The sequence below is a fragment of the Phyllobates terribilis genome, unplaced genomic scaffold, assembly GCF_046119375.1.
Source record: "Phyllobates terribilis strain yellow unplaced genomic scaffold, ASM4611937v1 Scaffold_4__5_contigs__length_816908805, whole genome shotgun sequence".
In the NCBI taxonomy this organism is placed as follows: domain Eukaryota; kingdom Metazoa; phylum Chordata; class Amphibia; order Anura; family Dendrobatidae; genus Phyllobates; species Phyllobates terribilis.
In genome coordinates this window covers 546360399-546372521 of record NW_027362764.1, presented here as the reverse complement: position 1 = coordinate 546372521, position 12123 = coordinate 546360399, and the positions used below count along the sequence as shown (strand labels likewise).

At 41.2% G+C, this 12123-nt stretch overlaps 1 protein-coding gene across 1 annotated transcript in view; it reads right to left on the bottom strand.

The window, feature by feature from the left end:
- The window catches only part of TMX3 (thioredoxin related transmembrane protein 3), a 110856-nt gene that overhangs the window by 23791 nt on the left and 74942 nt on the right, over window positions 1–12123 (bottom strand). Inside the window, exon 10 of the mRNA XM_073678964.1 lies at window positions 7163–7261. Coding sequence (XP_073535065.1) covers window positions 7163–7261 — 99 coding nt within the window. The remainder of the gene's footprint in view (window positions 1–7162; window positions 7262–12123) is intronic.

The window sequence follows — 12123 nt, the reverse complement described above, 5'->3', positions numbered from 1 at the left end:
CAAAAAAATGTTACATGGCCTTATTGCAATATTCATGCATATTGCACATTTGCACATAAACAAGAATATTCTTTATATAACTGTAAACTATAACATCAAACTGTATGTAAATATATTTTTTTCTATATAAAATGGTAAATAAGGTTCACAGTGGTAAACTTACTGTTTGCATTCGTCACAATTATAATTTACATGTCTTTTGCATAAGTACTTTGCACAACTGCGACATATCACATTTGTTTTGTGATTACTTGATGTTGGACAGAAGGCGCATCGTTTCCGTTTTAGGCTGGTTCCGTTGCGGGTGGAGGCCGTGGGTATCGTAGCAGTGCCGGTGGAAGCTGTTGGTTCACTTTCTTTAGCATGCTGTTGGATCCTGTGGACAATGGCTGCAGCTTCATCATCTCTGGGTGTTACTTTTCTTTTAATATATGGGCTAACCAGTGATTTTCCCAACTCCTCTATAAAAATTCTTCTTTAATATAGTTTATTTTTTTTCCAATTTCGGTGTATTTCACACCATAACATGAATGCATTGTATGCCGACACATCAAGAATGTTGTAAAAAACAACCATTGGCCACCGATTTGTTTTGCGTTTACAGGTGTAAGTGCCTATGAGTTGATCTAGAGTATCAACTGCCCCTTTTGTGGCACTGTAATGTAAAATCATATCCGGCTTTCTGTCGTCTCGATTACAGATTACACTATCATGGTGCATTGTGCTTATCAGAATGACCTGTTTGTGTTTTTTGGGAACGTAAGAAACTACTGTTGTATTTTTTGACTGAACAGTACGAGTGTAAAAAAAAAAAAAACGTGGAGTGAAAAGCAAACAAAAAAAAAAAAACCATAGTAAGAACCACTCAAATGAGGAAAAGTCAATTAACCACAAGTTTCAGAAACGCATAATGAATATTTTAAAAAATATCAAATTTCAAATTCGGTCATTTTTGACCGAACAGAACAGCAGGGTTAATGTGCTTGTTTTTGAGCCATTCCTTTGTTGCCTTAGCTGTATGTTTTGTGTCATTGTCTTGCTGGTAGACCCAGCCACGACCCATTTTTAATGTCCTGGCGGAGGGAAGGAGATTGTCACTCAGGATTTTATGGTACATGGCTCCATCCATTCTCCCATTGATGCGGTGAAGTAGTCCTATGCCCTTAGAGAAACACCCCCAAAACATAATGTTTCCACCTCCTTGCTTGACAGTGGGGACGGTGTTCTTTGAGTCATAGGCAGCATTTCTCTTCCTCCAAACACGGCGAGTTGAGTTAATGCCAAAGAGCTCAATTTTTGTCACATCTGACCACAACACCTTCTTCCAATAACTCACAGCATCATCCAGGTGTTCATTGACAAACTTCAGACGGGCCTGCACATGTGCCTTCTTGAGCAGGGGGACCTTGCAGGCACTGCAGGATTTTAAGTCTTTAAGGCGTAATGTGTTACCAATGGTTTTCTTGGTGACGGTGGTCCCAGCTGCTTTGAGATCATTAACAAGTTCCCCCCGTGTAGTTTTAGGCTGATCTATCACCTTCCTCATGATCAAGGATACCCCACGAGGTAAGATTTTGCATGGTGACCCAGATCGATGTTGATTGACAGTCATTTTGTATTTCTTCCATTTTCTTACTATTGCACCAACAGTTGTCTCCATCTCACCCAGCGTCTTACTTATGGTTTTGTAGCCCAATCCAGCTTTGTGCAGGTCTATGATCTTGTCCCTGAAATCCTTTGAAAGCTCTTTGGTCTTGCCCATGTTGTAGAGGTTAGAGTCTGACTGATTAATTGAGTCTGTGGACAGGAGTCTTTTATACAGGAGACTATGTAAGACCGTTGTCTTTAATGCAGGTAACGAGTTGATTAGATGCGTCTAACTGGTCTGTAGGAGCCAGAACTCAATGGTTTGTAGAGGATCAAATACTTATTTCTCACTGCAAAATTCAAAAAAATGTATCTAATTTATACGTGATTTTCTTGATTTTCTTTTGGATATTCTATCTCTCAATGTTAAAATTAACCTACCCTTAATATTATAGACTGTTCATGTCTTTGTCAGTGGGCAAACTTACAAAAACAGCAAGGGATCAAATACTTATTTCCTTCACCATACATACATACTGTACATACACAACTTCATATTGATTATTCATAAAGGCTCCGAGTGTACATACATAGCCTCTTCAGAGCAGAAGGTGGCAGGAACTAAAGTGCCACCTATTGGAAACAGTAATCCTAAAAGACAATTCAACCTATTAAAGGGCCTTGCCACATGATTTAGGATAAGAAACCAAACCAAAAATTCCATTTGCAGACAAGTATTTCTAGGTGTTTGATGCTCATCAATGGAAGAGAGCAACAGATCTGATTTAGCTGGGTGAGAGGCCAATGACAGGGGTCCAAGGGGTAAAGTTTCATCTTGTGAAAAGTGTCAAGCCGAAGCAAGGAGACTCCAGAGTACACATTACATGCATATATCTCATGTACACACTGCTCAAAAAAATAAAGGGAACACTTAAACAACAGAACATAACTCCAAGTAAATCAAACTGTCCACTTAAGGAAGCAACACTGATTGACAATCAATTTCACATGCTGTTGTGCAAATGGAATAGACAATAGATAGAAATTATGGGCAATTATCAAGACACACTCCATAAAAGGAGTGGTTCTGCAGGTGGGGACAACAGACCACATCTCAGTACCAATGCTTTCTGGCTGATGTTTTTTTTCACTTTTGAACGTTGGTTGTGCTTTCACACTCATGGTAGCATGAGACGGACTCGACAACCCACAGAAGTTGCTCAGGTAGTGCAGCTCATCCAGGATGGCACATCAATGCGAGCTGTAGAAAGTGTTGCTGTGTCTGTCAGCGTAGTGTCCAGAGGCTGGAGGCGCTACCAGGAGACAGGCCAGTACATCAGGAGACATGGAGGGGGCTGTAGGAGGGCAACAACCCAGCAGCAGGACTGCTACCTCCGCCTTTGTGCAAGGAGGAACAGGAGCACAGCCAGAGCCTTGCAAAATGACCTCCAGCAGGCCACAAATGTGTATTTGTCTGCACAAACGGTTAGAAACAGACTACATGAGGATGGTATGAGGGCCCGATGTCCACAGATGGGGGTTGTGCTCACAGCCCAACACCGTGCAGGACGCTTGGCATTTGCCATAGAACACCAGGATTGGCAAAGTCGCCACTGGCGCCCTGTGCTCTTCACAGATGAAAGCAGGTTCATACTGGGCACATGTGACAGACGTGACAGAGTCTGGAGACGCCGTGGAGAGAGATCTGTTGCCTGCAACATCCTTCAGCATGACCGGTTTGGCAGTGGGTCAGTAATGGTGTGGGGTGGCATTTCTTTGGAGGGCCGCACAGCCCTCCATGTGCTCGCCAGAGGTAGCCTGACTGCCATTAGGTACCGAGATGAGATCCTCAGACTCCTTGTGAGACCATATGCTGGTGCGGTTGGCCCTGGGTTCCTCCTAATGCAGGACAATGCCAGACCTCATGTGGCTGGTGTGTGTCAGCAGTTCCTGCAAGATGAAAACATTGAAGCTATGGACTGGCCCGCCCGTTGCCCAGACCTGAATCCGATTGAGCACATCTGGGACATAATGTCTCGCTCCATCCACCAATGCACCACAGACTGTCCAGGAGTCGGCGGGACTTTGAAAATTGTACATTCACACTGAAGGCATCAAAACTGAATTAACACATGTGGAATTATATACTTAACAAAAAAGTGTGAAACAACTGAAAATATGTCTTATATTCTAGGTTCTTCAAAGTAGCCACCTTTTGCTTTGATGACTGCTTTGCACACTCTTGGCATTCTCTTGATGAGCTTCAAGAGGTAGTCACCGGAAATGGTTTCTACTTCACAGGTGTGCCCTGTCAGGTTTAATAAGTGGGATTTCTTGCCTTATAAATGGGGTTGGGACCATCAGTTGTGTTGTGCAGAAGTCTGGTGGATACACAGCTGATAGTCCTACTGAATAGACGGTTAGCTGCTTTTTTTCTTGCCATAATACAAATTCTAAGTAAAGAAAAATGAGTGGCCAATCATTACTTTAAGAAATGAAGGTCAGTCAGTCCGAAAAATTGGGCAAACTTTGAATGTGTCCCCAAGTGCAGTTGCAAAAACCATCAAGCGCTACAAAGAAAGTGGCTCACATGAGGACCGCCCCAGGAAAGGAAGACCAAGAATCACCTCTGCTTCTGAGGAGAAGTTTATCCGAGTCACCAGCCTCAGAAATCACAAGTTAACAGCAGCTCAGATTAGAGACCAGGTCAATGCCACACAGAGTTCTAGCAGCAGACACATCTCTACAGCAACTGTTAAGAGGAAACTTTGTGCAGGAGGCCTTCATGGTAAAATAGCCGCTAGGAAACCACTGCTAAGGACAGGCAACAAGCAGAAGAGACTTGTTTGGGCTAAAGAACACAAGGAATGGACGGACATTAGACCAGTGGGAATCTGTGCTTTGGTCTGAGGAGTCCAAATTTGAGATTTTTGGTTCCAACCACAGTGTCTTTGTGCGACGCAGAAAAGGTGAACGGATGGACTCTACATGGCTGGTTCCCAACGTGAAGCATGGAGGAGGAGGTGTGATGGTGTGGGGGTGCTTTGCTGGTGACACTGTTGGGGATTTATTCAAAATTGAAGGCATACAGAACCAGTATGGCTACCACAGCATCTTGCAGCGGCATGCTATTCCATCCGGTTTGCGTTTAGTTGGACCATCATTTATTTTTCAACAGGACAATGACCCCAAACACACCTCCAGGCTGTGTAAGGGCTATTTGACCAAGAAGGAGAGTGATGGGGTGCTATGCCAGATGACCTGGCCTCCACAGTCACCAGACCTGAACCCAATCGAGATGGTTTGGGGTGAGCAGGACCACAGAGTGAAGGCAAAAGGGCCAACAAGTGCTAAGCATCTCTGGGAACTCCTTCAAGATTGTTGGAAGACCATTTCCGGTGACTACCTCTTGAAGCTCATCAAGTGAATGCCAAGAGTGTGCAAAGCAGTCATCAAAGCAAAAGGTGGCTACTTTGAAGAACCTACAGTCATGGCCAAAAGTTTTGAGAATGACACCAAAATTATATTTTCACATGATCTGTTGGCCTCTGGTTTTTATTAGTGTTTGTCTGATGTTTATATCACATACAGAAATATAATTGCAATCATATTATGAGTACCAATAGATTATATTGACAGTTAGAATGAATTAATGCAGCAAGTCAATATTTGCAGTGTTGCCCCTTCTTCTTCAAGACCTCTGTAATTCTCCCTGGCATGCTCTCAATCAACTTTTGGACCAAATCATGACTGATAGCAGTCCATTCTTGCATAATCAATGCTTGCATTTTGCCAGAATTTGTTGGTTTTTGTTTGTCCACCCGTCTCTTGATGATTGACCACAAGTTCTCAATGGGATTAAGATCTGGGGAGTTTCCAGGCCATGGACCCAAAATCTCTATGTTTTGTTCCATGAGCCATTTAGTTATCACCTTTGCTTTATGGCAAGGTGCTCCATCATGCTGGAAAAGGAATTGTTGGGCGCCAAACTGCTCTTGGACGGTTGGGAGAAGTTGCTCTTGGAGGATATTCTGGTACCATTCTTTATTCATGGCTGTGTTTTTAGGCAAGACTGAGTGAGCTGATTCCCTTGGCTGAGAAGCAACCCCACACATGAATGGTTTCAGGATGCTTTACATGAGACAAGGTTTCAGGATGCTTTACATGAGATGCCTGGCATGAGACAAGACTGGTGGTAGCGCTCACCTCTTCTTCTCCGAATAAGCTGTTTTCCAGATGTCCCAAACAATCGAAAAGGGGATTCATCAGAGAAAATGACTTTGCCCCAGTCCTCAGCAGTCCACTCCCTGTACCTTTTGCAGAATATCAGTCGGTCCCTGATGTTTTTTCTGGAGAGAAGTGGCTTCTTTGCTGCCCTCCTTGAAACCAGCCCTCAAAGAGTCTCCGCCTCACAGTGCGTGCAGAAGCACTCACACCAGCCTGCTGCCATTCCTGAGCAAGCTCGGCACTGCTGGTAGTCCGATCCCGCAGCTGAAACAGTTTTAAGATACGGTCCTGGCGCTTGCTGGTCTCTCTTGGGCGCCCTGGAGCCTTTTTGACAACAATGGAAGCTCTCTCCTTGAAGTTCTTGATGATGCGATAGATTGTTGACTGAGGTGCAATCTTTGTAGCTGTGATACTCTTCCCTGTTAGGCCATTTTTGTGCAGTGCAATGATGGCTGCACGTGTTTCTTTAGAGATAACCATGGTTAACTGAAGAGAAACAATGATACCAAGAACCAGCCTCCTTTTAAAGTGTCCAGTGATGTCATTCTTACTTAATCATGACTGATTGATCGCCAGCCCTGTCCTCATCAACACCCACACCTGTGTTAATGGATCAATCACTAAAACGATGTTAGCTGCTCCTTTTAAGGCAGGACTGCAATGATGTTGAAATGTGTTTTGGGGGTTAAAGTTCATTTTCTGGGCAAATATTGACTTTGCAAGTACAGTAATTGCTGTTAAGCTGATCACTCTTTGACATTCATGAGTATATGCAAATTGCCATTACAAAAAATGAAGCCGTAAACTTTAGAAAAATGACTATTTGTCTCATTCTCAATACTTTTGGCCATGACTGTAGAATATAAGACATCTTTTCAGTTGTTTCACACTTTTTTGTTAAGTATATAATTCCACATGTGTTAATTCATAGTTTTGATGCTTTCAGTGTGAATGTACAATTTTCAAAGTCATGAAAATACAGAAAAATCTTTAAATGAGTTGTGTCCAAACTTTTGGTCTGTACTGTACACACATACACTTCTACGATGGAAAAAGACACAAAACACTTCATGATTATCATAACGCCTACTACTTATTAGAACATAGAGCTTTCAGTGGATGAAAATATATGCATATACACACACAAGTATATATTCACTGAAGTTCTATGTTCTAATAAGTAGTAGGCCTTATGAAATAAACATGGAGCGTTTTGTTTTCCACTCTTGGAAGCTTTTATAACACATCCCAAACAAAAAAGGCAAATAATACAAATTAGGCACATGAACAAGTTATGACTTATTAGCTTTTCATTAGACCTAAAGTATGAGACAGTTGGATTCATTACCTGTGTCGCCCAGCTCATACAATGTAAATCCATCGACATGAAGGTACCCCTCAAACCTCTCCTTGTTTACCCAGCTTGATAAATCACCGTCTTCATACTCTAAATAGCAATGAAGAAATGCATGACAAGGTTAAAATACAACATTACAACATAAGGAATTTATTTTAATCAAATGGTCTTCTTGTCGAACTTGAAGGGTTTTGGTCTGAACTACCATATTGTTTTATAAATTATACACTACAGTGTTCAGTGCTGCTCACCATTATTGGCACCCTTTAATTTTTTCATAGACTGTACAATATCTTCAGAAATAAATGGAAATGTACCAAAGTTATATCCTCAGGATTTTTTAATTAGTGGTCCAAAGTAATACAACAATAAATCATTGTTTTTCAACTTCCATGTTGCAATTTCAAAGAAGAAACAGAATAAACAGCATGTGCAGCAATAAAGGCACCCCTAGTTAATACTTGGTTGCGCACCCTTTGGCATTGTGGACAGCCTCCAAATGTTTCTTGTAGCCATCTATAAGCTTCCTGCACTTCTCAGCTGGAATTTTCTCCCACTCTTCCTTTGCAGTTTGTTCAAGCTCTTGAATGTTTGCTGGGTTATTTTTCCCAATGGCAGATTTCAGCTCACCCTAAAGATTTTCAATGGGATTGAGGTCAGGACTCATAGCTGGCCATTTTAAAACTGCACATTTTTTCTTTTTCATCCATTCCTGTGTACTTTTTGATGGGTGCTTTGGGCCATTGTCTTGCTTAAGGACCCATGATCGTCGACTCAAACCAAGTTTTCTTACACTGGGTAGGACATTTCACTATAAAATCTCTTGATAATTCTCTGATTTCATGATTCCTGTGATATGGTCAAGGCCTCCAGTACCAAACGCAGAAAAGCAACCCCACAGCATTACGGATCCTCCACCATGCTTAACCCCTTTCTGGCCCAGGGCGTACTAATACGCATCTGTGTCCTGTGCCTTATGGGCCAGATAGGTATTAGTACGCCTTGGCTATTTCGCCCGCACCGCTTGTGTCAGCTGATTGTCACAGCTGACACCCGGTGCTATGTGTAGGTAGCGGTACCGCACATTAACCCCATTAAAATTAACCGCACATTAACGCCCTCGATTTCGATCACAGCATTCCGGTGGCAAGAGGAGGTAAGCGCGATAATTACTTTCTCTGCCGGCGTCTGAGTCCAGTCCCGGATGTCGTCAAGGTGACCCGATGTCATCATGACAACATCCGGGTCACCAGGAGACAGGAAGCTACTTTGGTCATGCGTAGTGCATGACCAAAGTAACTTCTCCCTGTGCAGTGCTGACAGGCTGCATAGCAATGGGATGGTTCTGCATTTCTGTGCTATGCAGCCGATCAGGCTGCAAAAAGTGAAAGTCCCATAGTGGAACAATGTGAAAAAGTAGTAAAAGTGTCAGAAAGTGGGGAAAAAAAAAATAATAATTGTAAAAATATTAAAAAAAACACAACAACAAAAAAAAAATAATAAAAAGATATATATTGTGCCCATAAATAAACTTATGAAAAAAAATTAAACAAATAAAAGTACCCATATTTGGTATTGCCGCGTCCGGAACGACCTGACCTATAAAATTGTCCCACTAGTTAACCCCTTTAGTGAACACTGTAAAAAAAAAACGAAACATAAAACGATGCTTTATCATCATACCGCCAAACAAAAAAATGGAATAAAACGCGATCAAAAAGACGAATGTAAATAAAAATGGTACCGCTGAAAACTTCATCTTGTCCTGCAAAAAACAATCTGCCATACGGCTCCAACGGCCGAAAAATAAAAAAAAGTTATAGCTCTCAGAATAAAGCGATGCAAAAACAATTCTTTTTTCTATAAAATAGTTTTTATTGTGTAAAAGCACCAAAACATAAAAAACAATATAAATGTGGTACCGCTGTAAGCGTACTGACCCGAAGAATAAAGCTGCCTTATCAATTTTACCACACGCAGAACGGCATAAAAAAAACAAAAAAACAATTCCTGAATTGTTGTTTTTTGTTTATTCTGCCTCCCAAAAATCGTAATAGAAAGGGATCAAAAAAAGTCACGTGACAGAAAATGGTACCAATAAAAACGTCAACTTGTCCCGCAAAAAAACAAGCCATCACATGACTAGTCTTTGCAAAAAAAAAAAAAAAAAGGGTTCCTAGTGTGTGACAGCTGTCAATCATAAAAACATGATATGAATCTAGTATCACTGTAATTGCACTGACCCAAAGAATAAAGTCGTCTATTCACTTATAACGCACAAAGAGCGGCGTAAAAAATAAACTCTAGGGCTAGAGTTATGATTGGGCTAGGGTTAGGGGTTAGGATTTTTTCACAAGTAAAGAAAAAAAAATGATGACGATATGGCGACTAATGTTGAGCGCAAGTGCTCGCTACTTGAGTTTGCATCGGGTGCTCGGGTATGCACCGAGTATAGCGAGTGCTCGAGTGACATGCTCGAGTCTCCGCCCCAAATGTTTTGCAGCTGATATACAGCCAAAAAAAACTCTCGGGGATTGCCTGCCATGCACGAGCGATCCCCGCATATTTTTTTTTGGGTGTGTAATAACTGTGAAACATGCGGGCGGGGACTCGAGAAGATCACTTGAGCACCCGCAATACTTTGTGCATACCCGAGTACCCGATGCAAACTCAAGTAACGAGCACTTGCACTCAAGACTAATGACAACTTATTCAATATGACGACCTAATGTTATCAAATTCTGTGTCGAACCTCTGGGTTCAAAATGTTCACTATACACCTTGATAAAATCCTTGAGGGGTCTAGTCTCCAAAATGGAGTCACTTGAGGGTAGGGGGTTTCCACTGTTTAGGCACATCAGGGACTCCCCAAACGCAACATGGCATCCGCTAATTATTCAAGCAAATTTTACATTCAAAAAGTCAAAAGGCGCGCCTTCCCTTCCGAACCCAGCCGTGCGCCCAAGCATTGGTTTTCCCCCACATATGGGGTATCTGCTTAGGCAGGAGAAATTGTACAACAAAATGCATGGTACAATTTCATCTGTTACCCTTATGAAAATGCAAAATTGGAGGCTCAAAAACCTTTTTTGTTGGAAAAATGTGAAAATTGTATTATTACGGCTCAATGTTATAAACTTCTGTGAAGCACCAGGGGGTTCTGGGTGCTCACCATACGTATATGGGGTATCAGCGTGCTAAGGAGGAATTGTACAACACATTTTGGGGTTCATTTTTTAATGAACCTTGCGAAAATAAAAAAATTTGGGATCTAAAGTAACATTTTTGTGAAAAAAGTTAAATGTTCATTTTTTTCTTCCACATTCCAAAAATTCCTGTGAAGCACCTGAAGGGTTAATAAACTTCTTGAATGTGGTTTTGAGCACCTTGAGGGGTGCAGTTTTTAGAATGGTGTCACTTTTGGGTATTTTCTGTAATAAAGGCTTTGTAAATTTCGTTGTAAAAATGAGAAATCGTTTGTCAATTTTTAACCCTTATAGCTCCCTAACAAAAAAAATTTTGGCTACAAAATTGTGCTGTTGTAAAGTAGACACGTGGGAAATGTTATTTAGTAACTATTTTGTGTGACATATCTCTCAGGGCATGAAAATTTTAAATTTTGAAAATTGCGAAATTTTCACCAAATTTCCGTTTTTTTTTCACAATTAAACGCAAGTGATGTCGAAGAAATGTTGCCACTATTATGAAGTACAATATGTCACGAAAAAAATCCCAGAATCAGTGGGATCCGTTCAAGCGTTCCAGAGTAATTACCTCAAAGTGACAGTGGTCAGAATTGTAAAAATTGGCCTGGTCTTTAACGTGCAAACCACCCTCGGGGGTAAAGGGGTTAATGGTTGGAAACGTGTTCTTTTCCTTATAAGTTTCATTGCGCCGTCTGTAAACAAACTGTTGCTTAGCATTGCCAAAAATCTCTTATTTTTGTTTCATCTGTCCACAGAATATCTTCCCAGAAGGATTGTGGTTTGTCAAGGCATTCTTTGGCAAAGATCAATGGTTCCTTTTTATGTCTTTTCTTTAGCAATGGTTTCTTCCTTGGCCTTTGCCCATAAAGCTCTGCTTGGTTTAGTTTGTGGCATATGGTACTTGTTGAAAACTTGACCCCAGACTGTTTCAGGTTGGCGTTCAGGTTTTTGGATGTTTGAAGTGGTGTTTTTTTCCACCATTCGTACCAACCTTCGAAGGCATCGCTTGCCAAATTTCCTCTTTCCCCCACGTCCAGGGAGGTTCTTGACGATTCCATGCTTGGTAGAATGCTTAATAACACTGCGCACTGTTGAAAATGGGATATCAAGGTCTTTGGGGATGGCCTTATACCCTTTGGAAGTCTTGTGTTTGCTAATAGCAGTTCTGATGTCCTCATACAACTCCTTTTATCTTCACCATTGTGACAAAAAACAGGGCCTACCATGTGGCTTTTTAAAACAGTGAAGTCATCATTCATTGGGTAATTCATGTCACATGGGCACCGACAATCACAGGTGGATCAAAATGTGCTTCCATACTAAATATAAAGCGTGCCAATACCAGTGTCACAGCAAGCTTTAGGTTTTTCAATTTTTCCCTCCCATTGTTTTTTTGTTTTAAATTATTGTTTATCATTTGCTCTTTTGCATTTAACACGAGTGTTCTATACAAAAAACTTTTACTTGATTCATTTTTTTAAGGATATATTCCACATTATGTACTTAAACTTCACGGGTGCCAATAACGATGAGCAGGACTGTATTGTATGGAGAGCTAACACTTCTATTGCCAAGACATTTAGATCCCTAATTTAATGCACAGAAAATACATAGGAAGACCAAATACCATATTAATAAACTATTAATGTGATAATATCAAAACTGGGGAAAAAGTAAGTTGCATTGTATGGTATACTTCCCACTGTAGAAGGAAGCACAGCCTCCTGGCCTCTGTCGGGCGATTCA